We start from the raw sequence: 20080 nt of genomic DNA, 5'->3' as shown, positions 1-20080 counted from the left end.
AATTTATTTTTATAATTAATTAGTTATTAGCTTATTATAATAAATTTTAATTTAACAGCGTATGAAAATACTTCAATAATTTAAATAGGATTTTTGCGTATAATATTAATTCTTTTGATTAATTATTAGTTTTATTTGTTTCAACAGTTTGTTGTAATTACTAGTTCTCTTTTTTTTGATAACTGATAGTCTTAATAGATGGATAATATTTACGATTGTGTGCATTATCAACACAGCATATGGCCAATACAAGTTGCAATATCGGTTCACTGAAACAGTGGATGTAATAATTAATGTAGCGAAGCGTTCATGGGGATATTCAATCAGTGGAAAAGCCATCGAACATGAGACGGTTATTTTACCATTATACATATGTATATCAGATAAACCATATACATATGTATATCAGATAAACGTTTACATATAATAACGGCGCATCGATATAATGGATGTTGATGTAAGAGTATCTAGCAATTAGAAATATTAATATATTTGCGAGAAAGTAAATTTCTGTTAATGCAACATCGGAAAAATATATATAAAAATTTGGAATAAAGAGATCTCGATAATTTTGGCATAATGTTCAATTCAATCATGATTCAACAATTGTGTGCGTGTGTATTTTTTGATATATTTAATAATACTTTACTTTTGAAGATAAATAACACCGCGACCTAAAATTGTTTCTTTTGATTTCAATTGCATATCATTTTATCTTACTTCAAATAATATAAAGTTGTCGATAAAAATAGATGAAAAGGCTGACAGCTAAATAACTCTCGAAGAAAAAAGAGAAACTTTCTTTTATATTATTTTTCTTACAAGTTGTAATAAATAAAATGTTAATCGTTATATAAAATATCGAAATAATTACAAATTTCTGAAACAATATTATATTGTGTAATGCATATAAAATGTTATTTGCAAAAATATTTAACGCATTTAAAAAGCTAATTATAATAATTTATATGCATCTAAAATGTTAATTATAATATATATATATATAATTATTATTAATTAACTTATAATTAGCTTTTTAAATGCGTTAGTATGTTTGCAAATAACATTTTATATTCATTACACAATAATGTTAAATAGACTATCACGGAGGCGAATAATTAATTTTACAAGAAAAAGAAATAATAAATAAATTATATTTACTCACAATACCGTTATACTCTACCGTCACCTGATGTGTCAACCTCCTTTCACCCCGGGCTTTCTCCCTCTTTTTTTGTTTATTCTTCGCGGATTTTTCATGGCATTCATACTCACGACTAATTATCGCATGCGCACTAATTAACGGAATACAACGATCGCGCTATACTTTGCACGACACTCCCGATGTCAATCGCATGTAATACGCAGTTTATTGCCGTGCTAAAACCACGTATCCACTCGGTACTCGAAAATTGCGCGGCCAGATTTACAGTGTACCACTCGACGCAGTAATATTACCTATATTAATGAATAGTTACATACGTTCGCACTTTAGAGCAATTTTACTCTATCCGACTATTCGCATCCGACAGATGCGATTACGATCGTATAAATCCCTCGAAATACGCATCTCTTGACAAATTATAGCGATGGCGATGTACGAAATTTATATATATGATATTGCTACATAATATGTCGATTTTGATAAAACTTATATTTAAAAATTATAATTATTAAAATATACGGCTAATAACGAGTGCTTTAATTAAATTTAATTAAATGTCGCTCGTCGGATAGGAATCGATCTATCTTGTATAAGCGACATTATATTTTGTTAATCAAAATTTCGAGAAGGACATTCGACAATCTTATTCCGATACCGCATGATGTGCGAATCGACTTGACGTTTCATTAAATTTCGCGATGTACTACCTGAAAATACACAATCAAAATTCAATATCGCATTTGCGCAGTATATTTCAAAATTTATAATTTTATAATATAAAATTAAAATAATATTCCACAAAATAAGCGCATATCACGACTCATTTGAATTAATTGATTCGACGATTTGTATATTACTCCGTGCTATCGTTTTGAAAATGAACGAAGCGTATTTAAATGAGAAAAAAAATTAAAAAGCGCGACGCGAGATATAGTACATATATAGTACGAAACCGAATGTTAAAACTATTATTCTAAAATAATCGTGAAAATAATTGATAATTTATACACAGAGAAAATTTTCTCTTAGAATTTACCCTGAAAATCGTGGGACAATATGGTATGGAAAGAATTTTATGAGAATTTCTCTGATTAAGGCTCCTGGGTGCTTACCGCGGCCATATTGGAATCGTGACGTCAGAGGCGAGAAAACACACGCTATTTTTTTTTAGATGCCATTTCTAAATAAAAACATATTTGCATAAAATAACACTTAAGATCTCTTTAATACACTTCTAAAAAACGCCGAAAACTATTCTTTTCCCTTGACAGTCAATCAACAACCGTAAAATGATCGAGATATCAGACTTTGACATGCGGAATGACTGCGCATGTGCAAAGACCAGAAGGACTGGGCCTCATAATATTACATTTTACAGCTGTTGATTGATTATAAAGGGAAAAGGATAGTTTTCGGCATTTTTTAGAAGTGTATTAAAGAGATCTTAAGTGTTATTTTATGCAAATATGTTTTTATTTAGAAATGGCATCTAAAAAAAAATAGCGTGTGTTTTCTCGCCTCCGACGTCACGATTCCGACATGGTCGGCAAGGTACCAGGAGCCTTAATATTTATCACAATAAAAATAATAATATCTATCACAATAAAATATAAAACATGTTTGATTAATTTTACTAAACTGCATGGTAAAATTAATCAAACATATTGTAGTAGATATTATTTTTATTATGATAAATATTAATTAGAGAAATTCACATAAAATTCTTTCCATACCATATTGTCCTACGATTACTATTTCAGGGTAAATTCTAAGAGAAAATTCTCTTATTATCAGTGTATTGTATTTCACTATTGTTTCGTTTATTGTGAAAATCAATATATGGCGCGGATTGATAATTGCGACTTGTAATAATCGTAAGGAATGTTTGGAATCTCCCTTTGTCGCGTAATGCCTTAAAAGGCAATATTATGCATTAAAAATTTTACTTTCCCGTTCGAGTTTCGTCATAGGAACGACAAGATTACAGTATGTAAACAACAGCTATATGCAAGTATGTATATACATCGCGCAAGATAAAAATGGATATCGAAATACTGTATCATTAAATCATAATCTGAGTGTTTAAACGACAGTGAATTTGATTGAATAAAATTCATTGATTGATGCAATGAAATATTTAACACGCTAGAAAGTAAATCTGTCCCTTGAATATATTAATTATTAATAGAGATTGGTGTATATTGATGTATAGCTTTTTTGTTATTTTAATTTTTTACTCATTAATTGAGTCGTTCTGCGATTTATTCTGCCTGCTTTTGATCCGAAAATAACAAGCAAATTTTGTCGAAATAAAGAAAGAATTCGAACTTAAATCCGAGTCTACTTAACTACGCACCAAGAAAGTTTGTTATTATTCTGTCACATTTATACGTCAAAGAAAAGTGCGTATATATATGTCAATAAAATTCCTGGCTAGTTCTTCGACAGTGATTGCCAGTTCATTCGTATAAAACTAGTTTCTCTCGGACAGTTAACGACTTGAGAGATGAAATCCCTTCGCCACAGGTACATATATATACGCTTACGAAATCGAGATCAATTAATCGCGGAGTTAATTAAGCTCGAAAGACTGATTTCTAATCATCGTTCGTATGGAATAATATGTACTCGCCCCCGATCGTGTCTCGAGGGAGATAATACGACGACACGCGGAACGTTTAACGAGCATTGCGCAAATAACGTGGCATGGAATTTTGCAATGTAAGGCGCGCTATTGTTTACACGCGATCATCTTGTTGTCATTCGCGCGGCGTTATATGTCGTCGAACCATCTCTCTCGAGATAGAATGGCAGGTAAAAGGCGGTAAGAAATGGCCAACGTTCCCCAGATTATTACAAAAGTCGTGATAAGTCAAAAAATACAATTAATAATATAAATTATTATTGCACGCCGAAACGTGTTTAGGATGACAATTATACTTCAAATGGCTTAAATTTGAATAAATATATGTCGCGTCGCGCTTTAATTCTTCCCCAATTACAATTCCCCAAATATAATTTAGTTGGAAATATAATTATCCATTGTAAATTGTAAATTTCTTAGTGGTAAAACGAATCGGATATTTTTTAATAAAGTAAACCGACCGCGCGATATATTATATCGGCTATAATAATAATTTACTTGGCGTGATTTATATTCGGAATGTATCGCTCGTGCGATATTAAATTTTAGTTATTATATATTTTCGGCTGCTACATCGAATAATTTTAACTAGTTATAAACTTGACGTAAAACTCGCGTAATATATCGCGAGGGTGAGGTTGCCGATGCTCTTCTCGAATTTATTGATCATTAATAAAGTGTCGAGCACGAGATTCTGATCAAAACAACATAATTAAATCGTTTTAATTAATAAGTAATATTTATCAACTTTTTGTTTTATCTGAATTTTTATTTAAAAATTGATAGTGATTTGTTAAAACGCGTATTTTATGAGATTTATTCGATTGAAATCTGTCCTGCGAATAATCAGATAGTAAAACTTTCTTAAAGTGCGAATGTGTGCGCTATTCGTTGACAATAGAACTAATATTGTCGCAAGGAATGGTGCGATAATATTAGTTCTATTGTTAACGAATCTGGCTGCGCAATTTTCGAGTTTGACGCATAGTTTTCGCATTGTTATGCATTGCAATATAATTGCATATTACGTGTATATTATATAAATGATTAATGTCAGATGATTCGTGCAAAGTGCCGCGCAATTGTATTTTGAATGATTAGTGTATAGTAATTAACTATGTCTTGAAAGTCGTATGTTATGAAAAAGTAGCGAAGAATAAACAAAAGAGGTATCTGACGACGGCGAAGTGAATGATTTGCAATTTATTTATTTAATTTTTATTTATTATTTTATTACTTCATTATTATTTACAATTTTATTATGTTTTATTCTGTTGTATCTTATTTCATCTCGTTATTATTCTATTTATTTTTGTAACTCATATAAATTGAAGCATATAATGCGCTATTATTTATAGTATTAAAAATAATACAATTATGTATACAATAGTCGGAGTTATTTTCACGAAATACACGAAGCATTTTTAATTATTCGTTGAACATTTTTTTAATTATCGAGAAAGGAATGATTTGCAATTTATTTATTTAATTTTTATTTATTATTTTATTACTTCATTATTATTTACCATTTTATTATGTTTTATTCTGTTGTATCTTATTTCATCTCGTTATTATTCTATTTATTTTTGTAACTCATATAAATTGAAGCATATAATGCGCTATTATTTATAGTATTAAAAATAATACAATTATGTATACAATAGTCGGAGTTATTTTCACGAAATACACGAAGCATTTTTAATTATTCGTTGAACATTTTTTTAATTAGTCTCTTTTATCTATTTGTGTACTAATTGTAAGAGAAAGGAGTGATTATTTTTTTTACATTTTGCTCGTATTATATATCCTCAAAGACAATTCACAAAGAGACAAATCTCTACCTCGGGCAAATTAAATGGAAAGCATTCTCCCTCGAATCATACTGTCGTTACAAATAGACTTTTACAGATACACGTACATGTGTGATAAACTTGGATCTTGATTAATTTGGAGCTTTTTCTCGAAGCACAAAACTCGCGAAACACGAATACAAGCGTACAAAGGAACATGTCTTATTATGTTTATTATCTATAATCTATATCGATAAAAATAAAAATTCTTATAAATATGTACGAACAAGAATTTCTTTTCATCAACTTATATTATCGTGTACACATATACATACAATATATATATTTGTATTCTATATATGTATATGTATATGTACGATATTCTCTCTCGTATAATACATACAAACAAGTCTTAATTTGAAAAATTAAAGAATCATCTTTTATTCGTAAATAGAATTTATTCGCGAATAAAACTTTATTCCTCATTTCTCATCTGTCACTTGCAAGGTAATTCTGTCCTAATTCTGGCCAGGAGAACATTATTACGGTATAACAGTGTTACCTGCGACCTGTTCGGTATATAAGGTACGTGCACGTGCACGTCATAAATTTGTGTGACATTTGCGAACATTTGCGAATGATGAGAGTCACGCGGCAGTGAAAATCGATGCGTTAGTGTGCGGCTGTAACTCCATTATCGATAGTTAGTTAAGTATCGATACGGGAGACCCCCGGAAAACTTGGTTACTCTATGAATAACATAGCTTTAATAATGACTTTAACGTCGAGACGCGGAAATATTCGTGTACGTCAAACTTGAAAATAAGGAGAATTGATTCAATTAGGATTTCGCGGAGAAGCGAGATTTGATTAGGTCGCCAGCTTCCGGCGTATTCCTGGAACAATAAGGATTCAAATTGATGAAATTTTCCCTGAAATCATATCATTCATATAGTAATAAAATAAAATTTGACGTTAAAAAGATAAGTAAAAAAATACAATTAATAATATGAATTATTATTTCACGCCGAATGTTTAGGATGACAATTATACTTCAAATGGCTTAAATTTGAATAAATATGTCGCGTCGCGCTTTAATTCTTCCCCCATTATAATTCCTCAAATATAATTTAGTAAATATAATTGTCCATTGTAAATATAATTGTCCATTGTAAATATAATTGTCCATTGTAAATATAATTGTCCATTGTAAATTGTAAATTTCTTAGTGATAAATATAATTTGCCCATTTTCGAATTGAGAGCGCACGAATATAATATTCGAATAAAAAAAGTAAACCGACCGATATATTATATTGGCATTTTTAATACACAATTTTCTCTTCTCTCTCCTTCTATTATTATATATAAATTGAATAATATTATTTTTTGCATAATCTGTATCACAGAGAAAATTTTCTCTTAGAATTCACCCTGAAAATCATGGTAATCGTGGGACAATATGCGGTATGGAAAGAATTTTATGAGAATTTCTCTGATTAATATTTATCACAATAAAAAATCTATTACAATAAAATATTAAACATGTTTGATTAATTTTACCATGCAGTTTAGTAAAATTAATCAAACATGTTTTATATTTTATTGTGATAGATATTAATCAGAGAAATTCTCATAAAATTCTTTCCATACCATATTGTCCCACGATTACCACGATTTTCAGGGTAAATTCTAAGAGAAAATTGTCTCGGCATATAGATTTAAAAAATTAATGAATAGTACGATTAGGTCTTAAATATATAATTTAAATATGTAAAAGAAACGTCATTTACTATATACTTTTTTTATAAGGAAGAAAGAGTTATCTCTTGTAATAGCTCTTGAATGATGCTCTCCAGATATGATGAAAGTATATGAGAAGTACTCGACATGTGAGAAAGTCGAGGAAGAAGCTTCTTTTTAAAGGGGAAAAGAGAAGAGAGTGGAATTTCTTGCTTCGCACACTACCCCTTTAGCCTTATGCAGTGCTAGGCGTAAACACACGCGCAATTCTCGGCGGTTGATAAGAGACTTGTTTACGAGAATTTATTAACAGCGAGATAGCGCTGATTTAATCCAACGTCTAGTTAACGGGTAAGGCGGGTAGCTCTCTCTTACGATCACCTGATGTAAAAAAAGAACAGTGCTCTGGGGTGTGGTCCGTGTAAAATGCCTCGGCAGAGCTCACACGCAAACACGCACTCGAGTGATGAGGGAGAGAGAGAAAGACAAATAAACAAAGGACGGGAGAAGTGATGCAAGGGCGTATCTGAAGAGCATTCGCGCAGCTGCACCCGTCGCATTGCATTTCCCAGTGATGGATGAATCATTTAATATGCGCGAGCGCAGCGAGCTCATTCGCTTTGATTAATTGTACTAAAATTGGGAGAAAGGATGAGAGGAAAAGAGAGAGAGAGAGAGAGAGAGAGAGAGAGAGAGAGAGAGAGAGAGAGAGAGAGAGAAGAGAGACAGAGAAACTTAATTAATGAATGAAAACGAGGTATATCATTCCGTTTGCAAAACACCGTGACAGTTTTTAAATATTTTATTTAGTCTAAAGCTTGTGTAATATTTTGCGCTATCTCTGTTTTACATTTTTAATGATAGAGTTTAAACAATTTCTTTCACATTTTCGTGTATAATTATCTTCATGATTGTAACAGGAGAGGAGCGATATTTTCCCGTGTATTTTATATGGAAAACATAAAATATTAAACATTTTTTCTTTTTATTCAAGCTCGGACTGAAATTAATTCAATTTTTCGAGAATGGCTCCCTTTTTGCAAGCTTTCTCGCTTCTTGTTTCTTGTTTCTTATCTGCGAAATAATTGAAAGAGATATTTTACACAGAATGTATTTTACAATCCCAATTTTAATATTCTTTGATCAATCTTATTTTTGCTTAACGAAGCAAGGTGTCAAAAAAGTCATTTGAAATCGCAATTTTTCAATTTTTAACATATTATATATCTTTGCAAGCAAATTAAAAATCTGTTAAAGTAAGATTTTGATTTATTTATTAATTATTCAAGGAATACAATTTTTTACTATGATTTTTTAAAAATTTTCTTTTAATTTGAAAACTACTGATACCTCGATATATTCATTAAGGAGAAAAAGGAATCCAACTTTATCGAAGAATCTGTTATTTAAACAAGGTGTCAAGAAAAGTCACTTAAAATCGTAATTTTTCAATTTTCAACATATTATATATCTTCGCAAGTAAATTAAAAATCTGTTAAAGTGAGATTTTTATTTACTTATTAATTATTCGAGCAATACAGTTCTTTACTATATGATTTTTTTTAAGGCTTCTGGGTGCTCACCGCGGCCATATTGGAATCGTGACGTCAGAGGCGAGAAATAACACGTTGAAATTTCTTAGATGCCATATTTCTAAATAAAAACATATTTGCATAAAATAACACTTAAGATCTCTTTAATACACTTCTAAAAAACGCCGAAAACTATTCTTTTCCCTTGACAATCAATCAACAACCGTAAAATGATCGAGATATCAGACTTTGACATGCGGAATGACTGCGCATGTGCAAAGACTAGACGGACTGGGCCTCGTAATATTACATTTTACAGCTGTTGATTGATTATAAAGGGAAAAGGATAGTTTTCGGCATTTTTTAGAAGTGTATTAAAGAGATCTTAAGTGTTATTTTATGCAAATATGTTTTTATTTAGAAATGGCATCTAAAAATTTTTAGCGTGTGTTTTCTCGCCTCCGACGTCACGATTCCGACATGGTGGACAAGGTACCAGGAGCCTTAAATCTCTTTTAATTTGAGAACTATTGATATCTCGATATATTCATTAAGGAGAAAAAGGAATCCAACTTTATCGAAGAATCTGTTATTTAAACAAGGTGTCAAGAAAAGTCACTTAAAATCGCAATTTTTCAATTTTCAACATATTATATATCTTTGCAAGTAAATTAAAAATCTGTTAAAGTGAGATTTTTATTTACTTATTAATTATTCGAGCAATACAATTCTTTACTATATTTTTTTTAAATCTCTTTTAATTTGAGAGCTACTGATACCTCGATATATTCATTAAGGAGAAAAAGGAATCGAACTTTATCGAAGAATCTGTTATTTAAACGGACGTGTAACAGGGACATCCTGTAGAATAGATGAAAAAGGCGTGGAAGAGGGGGCGGGATGGTTCGCTGATTAGAAGTTGAAGCGACGGACGTTTAATCGAATTTCAGCGTCGTCGAAGTATCGCATTACCACAGAAGAGCATTCTGAAAGGAATGTGTCGATATTTATTAGCAAGACGAATATACGAGAAGCGAGAATGAGAGACGAGCGGATATATCAACCTGTAGCGCTTTCGCGCGCGCGCGCGTGTGCTATTAATGAGATTGTAATTAAATCGCGGGCGTGGCTAATGGCACATCGGAACGTATGACAGAGAACCACGCGAGAAACTCACTTATATTACTTCGCGCAAGTTCAATTATCCCCCTCTGATCGATAATCCCTCTATCGAAATTGTATGCCCAATCAAGGGGAAAAAATATTTTTCCTAGTATTCATTTACATATTGACATTATGTCACATTAATCTGATTATATCAGTATACTTATATATTTATATTATATTTATTATTATAAATTTTAAAATTTTATAAATTAACATTATATGCATATATAATATAATTATGTATAGTTATTAATGTTATTATATAATAATTTCGAGTTTATTAAATTTTGTTTCGAACAATATACGGAATATCTTGTATAATTTTATGAAAAGAGCATGATTCTATACGCAAATATAAAGTCGAAAAGATGAATAACATTTTTTTTTATTTAAAGATTTATTTAAGAGAAAAACAATTTTGGAGACATGGGAAAATTAATTATTTCTTTTCTCTTTTTGATAAATATTCTCGAATAAGTTTGAAAGATTTTTTATTGTAAATCAAAAAATGCAATCACGTAAATTTTAAATAAAAAAATATTAAGATATATCTTTAAATTAATATATTAAATTATCTAATAATTTATCGAATAATTTAAAAATTATCGAACAATTCAAAATAATTTTGTTTTCAAAAATCACGCGATATATCGATAAGAAGAACATGAAATTTTTTATTCGTTTTTCTGACGTGAAATCATCTCCTCGTGATTTATCGAACACTCTTTTAAAGCATTTATACTTGATTATAAAGACGAGCAACAGCGTCTGCTTTGATTCATTCGTGTATGATATGAATTATTGATTATTATTCAACATCTGTTAAATATTTCTCACAAGTGTATTCCAGTGCATATATGCAAACGTTAGATGCCGTCGATTATAAATGCAAAATAAATTGGCAAGTTCGTATACGTGCTCCTGGGAAATAAGCAGGAAAGAAGTCGTTTAAACATAGTAAAGGCCATCATGACGTCATGTATATATGTATGTGTTTACATTAGCAGGTTTTTTATCATCGATGAAAAATTAGCGACTATCCATTCGCGAATAGATTAAAAATAGACGCGACCGTATTCATGATCCTTATATACGAGTAATAATCATTCTCTTGCATATTTAATTCAGCCGAAATACCAATAAAATTTTTACAATTTAATTATTATTCGCGCGTTCAATAATTATTACGGTTAAATAATTTATTTAGATAATATTTTTCTTCTTAAAAGTATTATATATTTATATTAGAAATTGCTGTTAAATAAACGAATGTGATTCGCGTATTTATTTACACGTCTTTAGATATGTATTAAAAATGTTTGCGCCATCTTTCTCTCTTTCTAAACTTTATAAATTGTAAATAATGATTCTATCGTGCTCAGCTACGTGAGTTGGTCACCCAATATCGATGCAGGCACATATTCAATTACTGCAAAACAATCACAGTTATTACTCACAATATATAGAGAGTTTCTCTGTTGTATCCTTAGGGTACTAACTGTTGTGCGCTCGTAATTGCAGCCATTACCGGTACAACGTCTAATTATTACACCGGGTTTATTCTCTACCTATAGTCTCGCTCTATTGCATGCAGTGTTTGCTGTTATCTAAATAAAATTATATAGATGATCATCTAGATGAAATTTTGGCGTTATCTTATCTTTATATAGATAATTAAAAAATGTATTATCTATATCTGCATCTTATAGATAAAAAAAAGTGTTATCTTTACTAAATGATCTAAAATAATATTCAGATAATTTGATTTAGAGTTTCATAGCACATGAAAATATTTTAAGTATAGTAGAACTTGAGTAGTAAGCGATAAAAATTTATAAATAAAAAACTGAAAATATTTTTATATCTCTTTTATAATTTCCATTTTTTTATTTTACATTACATTTTTATTTATTTACATTTTTTAACTGTTTACATAACCGATTTTAAAAATAATATTATCTGGAAGTTATCTAGATGAATCGTCATATAATTTTATCTTTTATCTAGATATATTTAAAACAAAATCATCTTCATCTTATCTAAGATGAATTTACATATTTTTATCTCATCTTTATCTAGCTAATTTTCAAAATCATCTAAGCACAACACTGATTGCATGTATATTTATCTGTACGCTTGCTATTTATTTAAGGCTCCTGGTACCTTGCCCACCATGTCGGAATCGTGACGTCAGAGGCGAGAAAACACACGCTATTTTTTTTAGATCCCATTTCTAAATAAAAACATATTTGCATAAAATAACACTTAAGATCTCTTTAATACACTTCTAAAAAACGCCGAAAACAATCCTTTTCCCTTTATAATCAATCAACAGCTGTAAAATGTAATATTATGAGGCCCAGTCCTTCTGGTCTTTGCACATGCGCAGTCATTCCGCATGTCAAAGTCTGATATCTCGATCATTTTACGGTTGTTGATTGACTGTCAAGGGAAAAGAATAGTTTTCGACGTTTTTTAGAAGTGTATTAAAGAGATCTTAAGTGTTATTTTATGCAAATATGTTTTTATTTAGAAATGGCATCTAAAAAAAAATAGCGTGTGTTTTCTCGCCTCTGACGTCACGATTCCAATATGGCCGCGGTGAGCACCCAGGAGCCTTAAGTTATCAATTTTTTTCTGCAGAAGTTATTTGTTTATAATAAATAAGTGTTTAATGGGATTGTTTAAAATATTTAAATTAATTAAAGCAGATTAAAACTTGAATGGAAGGTACATAGAAAAACAAAGAAAGAATTAGAAAGAGAGAGGGGGGGGGAGAAGAGGAAGTGTCTGTCTCTCATTATAAAATATCTATAATAATTTATGATTGATGACATGTTTATGAATATAATTATTAATCAAATCTTGTGACAGAGAAAATAAGATAATTTCTTTCTTATATTTGTTAAAAAATATATACATCACTAGAATTTATTCGATGCTCTTATAATCTGAATACAATACCTGAATATTAATAGAAGAAAATTATATGTCAAATGATCGTGAAACTCGAGTACAGTGCACGTGCTCTAGATTGAAATGAAATCTCGATGGTTATTTCGATTACAATGGACTTTTCAGCAAATATAGAGCGTATCGAAAAAATTCGGAATTTTTTCGTCTTGTTGAAAAAGCTTTCAAGATCGTGTCGTTTTAACACAGCATGACAAAAGGAATCAATGATTTTTGTAGTTTAGATATATTTTTATTTTATTTTTTTTTTTTAATAAGATGAATTAAATTTTAATAAATATTACATTTTAATAAAAATATATTTGTGTAATATTGTATAATAATTTTTTCACAAATGTGATATTTTAAACGATATCACTTGTGAATTACATATAAAAGAATAATTGAAAAAAAATATATCTTATTTATCTTATCCCCTTAATAAGGATGATATTCAAAATGTGTAGTGTATAATATTGATATGCATCACATACAAACACATATACAGAGAGAGAAAGTGTTCCGCAATTTACTTCCATAAATTACATAGCTCCTGATGAGTTCTTGATGAGAGTTAATCTCAAAATGAAAAATTCTTGAATTATTTTTTTTTTATATGCTTAACAAAGGTAAAATTATTTTTAAAAATCTTAATAATGATAATATTAATGTAATAATAATAAAGTAATAATATATACAATGAAGTAACACTGCTTTGTTTACTATTTTTTTTAGACGGGCAAAATTTACATTAAAGAAACACTTTTATATACGACAGTTTTTTCGACCGGCGTGGACTTGGCGTTCTTTAAAAAACAAATAGTTTTTTTTTCTCTAAGATATTTTATATGTTTTATATTCCGAAAAATTAATAATTACACATTTCAGACATATACTAATATACTAATTATTAATTTTGCATACATATTGTTTTATTTTATATATTTCTTTGATAGCAATTTCTTTCATAGCGTATTAATATTATCATAATATCATATTAATTAAAACCATGATGGACGTAGTTCCCTCTTATTGCAAATTAATAGTTCTCATTATAAGGACTTGCAGTGTGTATCGTTAATTTCCAAGAATAATTACGAAACTTCCTGACGCATTTTGGATCTCGCGTCATTCGTTATTGTTTGAGCAACTTTACGCAATAAATAAGCGCGCTAACAAGTTTTACGAACTTTCTTAAAACAAAGCGTCTTTACGAATTGACGATCATTATTTTGAGACAAGACGCCGCCGATCTGCCATTAATAATGATGAAGGTATCACAGTCAGAGGTCATGCTTTGAATTTAGAATTCTATTATATGACTTCATACATAATCTTTGCTTTATTTAAATTTTAATCTGTTAAATCACCGTCCTTTAATTTTAAAACAAAAATTTTATTATAAATAAAACAATTTTATCACGATAAATAATTTGTTTACAATTATTTGACTTATTATCTCACTCACACATACATGTACGCACAGAGATAACACTTTCAGAAATATATTAAAATTTTCCGGAAAAATAAAATTATTGTTCAAAGAGAAGAGACTAATATATCAGTAGGGTTTTATACACACACGTTACGTTTCATTTAATTTCAATGTATGTTTCGTTCAAATCAATATTCTGTAAGTTATTATGGTTGGTAAGAAAAAGATCATAAAACAGGCGAGGAACTCTCCAATAATCGATCACGAATAAATGGAGCAAGATAATTCGTTTATCTCATCGCACCATCGCGTTGCTCGATAATCAATTGCCTAACCGATCAATTTGCACGCGTGAGTGAAAAAGCATCTGAAATCTTTCTTAATTAACATCTTTTACTGCTTTACACATACGATAATTACGTTACGATGATCTCACAAATCAAATTTTTTATAATTTATATGACGCAAAATTTACTATGTGTCCGTTTAAATTTTAAATATAATGATATGGAACATTCAATATTTGTGTTAAAGATTGCCAAGATAAATTAAAAATTATTTGTACCTATCGTAAAAAGGTAGAATTTTATAAAGACAGCTCTTTTTGCAAAACAGAAGAATTAATTTTTATAGCTTTTTATAATAAAAAAAAAAGAATTAAATAGATAAGATTTAATTATATTAAATAAATATTCAATATTGTTATTAAAAAGGAAAAAATGAAGCATGTTCGAGTTGATCATTAATTATCATTAATTAATACATGAGATGATATATATCCAGATATTTTTATAAGTTTTATTTAGCAATCAATCTTTCGGTGATCTTCTCAAGCACAGAAACGTCACTATATAGCCATTAATTGTCAATTTCTAATTGCACTCAGATAAAGAAAGCTATTAATACACATTAACAGTATTACTGCTGCTGCTGCTGTTGCTGCAGCATCCGGACGATCTCTCCGCGCGTATCGATTTGTTCAACGTTTTTCTTTGTGGTCGTGAATAACGCAACGTAAGCGATATCCGCATCTCGGTCCAGCGGTGCTGCGTGAAAAATTGCCGGGAATGTTGGAAATCGCGGGATGAAATCTTGCCAACGTACACGTGCATCCGAATATTTGTGTTTAAATAATAGACGACTCGTCGTGTGTCAAGTCTGTCAAAAAAATAATATCGAATGTTTTGCGACAAAAAATATTGTTTTTTCAACAATCGATCGCGAGATTGATTTTATTATTCTTAAGCATCGACGCATGTTTTCGTATTTCGCAAGATATATATCTGAGAGAATTAAATATCACGTAAAAGAACATCACCTCATACATTCTAACACTCATACATAATGTATTACATAATACATGATGTATTAATGGTTGTATATACGTATACATAGGATGAGGCGTATAAAGAGTGACAGATAAATATTTTCGAAAATATTAATGACAAATATATACCTTTTGGAATATATTTGCTTCCTTCTATTTCCTGTCATCAAATTATTTTTAAATAGAGAATATCTTTTAGCGTGTATAATTATAGGTTTATATCACAAATGTAATGATCATAATCATGCTAATCAATATTATACACACACCGAAAAAATTGTATTCTCATCTTAAGTATATGTCACTTATCTTTATAATATCTTTCACTAAAATAGCCGCCAAAAGGATTATTCCCTTTAATTTAAGAGGAAAACTCTCTAAAGAGATATTCTTAACATGCAAGAATATATTACTTAATGAGATTTTTTTATCAGTGTATTATTGAAATTATTAATCGTGATAAACAAAAAACAGTCTTACAAATGGACATTTGTTATTTATTGCAAGTATATTTAAATGTTTACACATATAATTGAATATTTTTTATGTATTTGACATAGTTAAATACACATTTTTTTTTTATTATATTACTATTTTTAATATTAATTGGTAAACTTATAAATTTATTATAAATTTAAGTAATTTTAATAATTTTATTAATTTATTTTAAATTTATTATTAATTTATTATATTTATTTATTGCGGCGCTGAAGTTGCAAAAAACAATTAAGAATGTATACTCAATTTAAGGCTCCTGGGTGCTCACCGCGGCCATATTGGAATCGTGACGTCAGAGGCGAGAAAACACACGCTATTTTTTTTTAGATGCCATTTCTAAATAAAAACATATTTGCATAAAATAACACTTAAGATCTCTTTAATACACTTCTAAAAAACGCCGAAAATTATTCTTTTCCCTTGACAGTCAATCAACAACCCTAAAATGATCGAGATATCAGGCTTTGACATGCGGAATGACTGCGCATGTGCAAAGACCAGAAGGACTGGGCCTCATAATATTACATTTTACAGCTGTTGATTGATTATAAAGGGAAAAGGATAGTTTTCGGCGTTTTTTAGAAGTGTATTAAAGAGATCTTAAGTGTTATTTTATGCAAATATGTTTTTATTTAGAAATGGCATCTAAAAAAAAATAGCGTGTACTTTCTCGCCTCTGACGTCACGATTCCGACATGGTCGGCAAGGTACCAGGAGCCTTAAGAGAATATTCCAAAAAGCAAAAATAAAGATGGAGAAATATCTTTATTCATTAAGAATATCTATTAAAAGGACTTATTAAGTATGCATTTCAAGAAAACAATATTCGAGAGAAATAGGTGCCCTAAAACACTATAGATCTTTGTCTGATAAAATCTTTTTTTATTTTGTCGGTACATCTTACTTATTGAGAGAAACCTGACGTTTTTCCACAGAAAACGCCAGTCGGTGGTGTTGGCCCAACGGGACATGGGACAGTTACTCCAACTACTCTCTGTGCCGCGACGTGCGACAGCCGGCGATCGAGCTTGGGGTAGAAATAACCACCACGTTATATTTCATCGGCTACGGCTTGTCCTTATTCACTTTAGTGGTTGCGGTCTGCATATTCATCTATTACAAGTAAGTGAAATGTCAACCCGGAACTTGAAATTTTCGGATTTTTCTTTGCAGGCTTTTCTGATGTCACAATGAAGAAAATTTATTTTCAATGTCTAATTTATCATTATTGAAATTTATTGCGGTCATAAATATTTTCGACAGCGTTCTTTTCATATTTATAATTTTATGCCGAATAATGATAAGAGACAAGAGAGAAAGCTGGAACGAGAGAAAAAGAATATTATGTGTGAATATTGGATGTAATTTTGCTCAAAGTCGGAGTTTTAAACAGACAATTCTGCGCTTTAGATTTTCGACTTGTTGCATCTCGTTGCTTCCGATGAGGTGCTTATGATGCGAGATCTCGGAGCGAATGGCGGAAGCAGAATTTCACTACCGGCAATTCTAATTCTGTTGAAATGGTGCGGAATTCTCGGTTCGGTTTGTTTCCAGAATTGAGATCGCTCCAGGCAAACCATCGCTAGTAATCTAGATGTTAGCTGCGCACATCACGAAAATATTCCAAATAGAATCTTTAATTTCATTAATTTTCAAGCGTTTTGCATAATAAGATGCGAACACAAAGTATTATAAATTACAAATATTTGCCGTGTAAACTATTAGTTATAACCAATCATTTTAATGTCTCAGCATTTTGTAGTGTATCCAATTTTGTCTTCAATTTAATCGAGTGCTCCGCTCGACCTGACATACGTTAAAAATTGCTGCGCCAAAGATGATACAAGTTTAAATAAAGTTAAACTGATTTAACTTTTCCGATAGTCAGCAAGATCAGAAAAACAACTTTAGAAAAAAAGTTTCTTACATCAAAACAAAAGAGCTTAGATGGATAAAATTTTTTCAAACTCAGATTAAATCGATTGTATATATATTATAAAATTAATGTATCCAATTATTAAATCCAATTATAGTGATGAATTTAAAACGCATATAATCTAATTATTTCCAATATAATAAATATATGGTAAAAATTTAAAATTGTTTCTCGAATTATTATGTAAATTCAAAATTTCTTGAAAATAATTATGAAAGTCTTGAAAAAATCTTAAATGTCTAAAAAAATCTTTAATTAATATATTTCCTTTGAAACTTTTAATTATATGTTCGAAGTAATTCAAACTATACACTATATATATCGATACAATTTAATATTGTATTATCACATAATATATTAAACAAACATGACAATTATTTGAACAAAAATAATTTTTGTCCAGAAATTATTCGTTTCGAAAGTGTAAAAATATGCGCTTCTTTGAATTTTTTTTTATAATAATATTATTTTAAATATTTATTAAATATTTATTCAAAAGCTGATTGATTGATGAAAATTATTTTTTCAGTTTCTTTGATTCATATTTTTCTCTTCTTGCAGAGAGTTACGGTGTCTTAGAAACAACATACACACAAATCTAATGTTCACATATATCATGGCTGACTTGACGTGGATTCTAACTACTGTGATGCAGGTAAAGGAATAATATTTTTTTATCATTTTTATTATATTAACGAGTTATATTTAAAAACATATTGTATATATTGTTGTAAAATCATTTGATTTTAATTTCCCATAATACATTTACAACCTTTTATATAAATTATAAATATAATGCTTTAATATTTTTCTATATTACACAAATCTTCATGCATGTTGAAATAGCATTTTATATAGTATATCTTTGTTAAAATGTTGAATATCGTAAACATGTACTTTAATACATTATTAACGGAATTTTATTATTAAACTCGTATTTCCATTGCAAATCTTTGTTTATTCGACGTAAAATGTTAATTAAACGAAACGCTCTTCACGAGTTCTCGAATCATAAATAGTCGGACGGATTTAACATGCTACACCGACTTCGGTTTTTAAATGTCTCTTTTTCAATTTAAATTTTCATTACAATGATAATTTTAGTATATGACGGTTGCGTTGTACAAAATTATTTTAAATTTAATGAAGCGCTGCTTCTGATCAATCATGTTGTAATATTAATTCCATTAAGCGCTTTGACTGCCAAAATTGGTTTAAAGAGCGATAGCGAACAGCGAGGGAGGAAAAGGGAGAGAGAGAAAAATAAACGTTGTAGAAATTATTCTCGAGCATTGTGTGGAAAACATTGTTTATTTTTCTCGAATATTTTGGTGCACAAATATGCGATAAAATAACAAATTAATTGATTTAACATGTCATACTTGTTTGCAAAGTTTTAACAGTTTCCTGATTCACCATTTTGATTTATCTCGCTAAATATCACCTCTTTGCGCATCTCTTTTTTTACATTTATCTCTTCTATTCTAACAATCGCAGTTTGATCTTTCGACATTAACAATATAAGAGTGGAAAACAGAGGGGGAATGAAAAGGAAAGATGTGGTCGCTTTATTTCTTATTAATGATTTGCTGAGAGAGATGACAAAGAGGTTTCTTTTTCACCTGTCGGATCAATTCGCTGCGTATGTCACTGACAAATGTTGCAGTTAATATCCCCGCCGCCTGCGCTCTTCTTTATATGATATCCAGCAGCTGCGGGTTGAATTCTGTAATGCGTTTCCGCTCCCATCTCGCGAAATCTTTTTGCGGGCCGGAACAAACGCCGAAAAATTAATTACGTCGACGACATGCTTTCCGGTAGCACTCTTTGAATATGCACATAGAAATTATAATAATAACAGATTTCCAGTGATTTTTACGTGCATACTTTCA

At 29.8% G+C, this 20080-nt stretch overlaps 1 protein-coding gene across 8 annotated transcripts in view; it reads left to right on the top strand.

Moving 5' to 3' along the window:
• Dh44-r1 (Diuretic hormone 44 receptor 1) overlaps nt 1-20080 on the top strand; it is a 69138-nt gene that overhangs the window by 41984 nt on the left and 7074 nt on the right. For all 8 annotated transcript variants that reach the window (XR_014424797.1, XM_083032228.1, XM_083032231.1 and 5 more), the window contains 2 exons: nt 17188-17374; nt 18750-18843. Coding sequence is in view for 7 of the 8 variants with exons in the window: in XM_083032228.1 (XP_082888354.1) it covers nt 17188-17374; nt 18750-18843 (281 nt within the window). In the remaining variant the exon portion in view is untranslated. The remainder of the gene's footprint in view (nt 1-17187; nt 17375-18749; nt 18844-20080) is intronic.

Source organism: Prenolepis imparis, unplaced genomic scaffold (genome assembly GCF_030444845.1).
Source record: "Prenolepis imparis isolate NDT839.2.m4 unplaced genomic scaffold, iyPreImpa1.0 SCAF_2, whole genome shotgun sequence".
NCBI classification, from domain to species: domain Eukaryota; kingdom Metazoa; phylum Arthropoda; class Insecta; order Hymenoptera; family Formicidae; genus Prenolepis; species Prenolepis imparis.
Note: the sequence above shows the minus strand (reverse complement) of the source record. Positions and strands in the feature narration are given on the sequence as shown.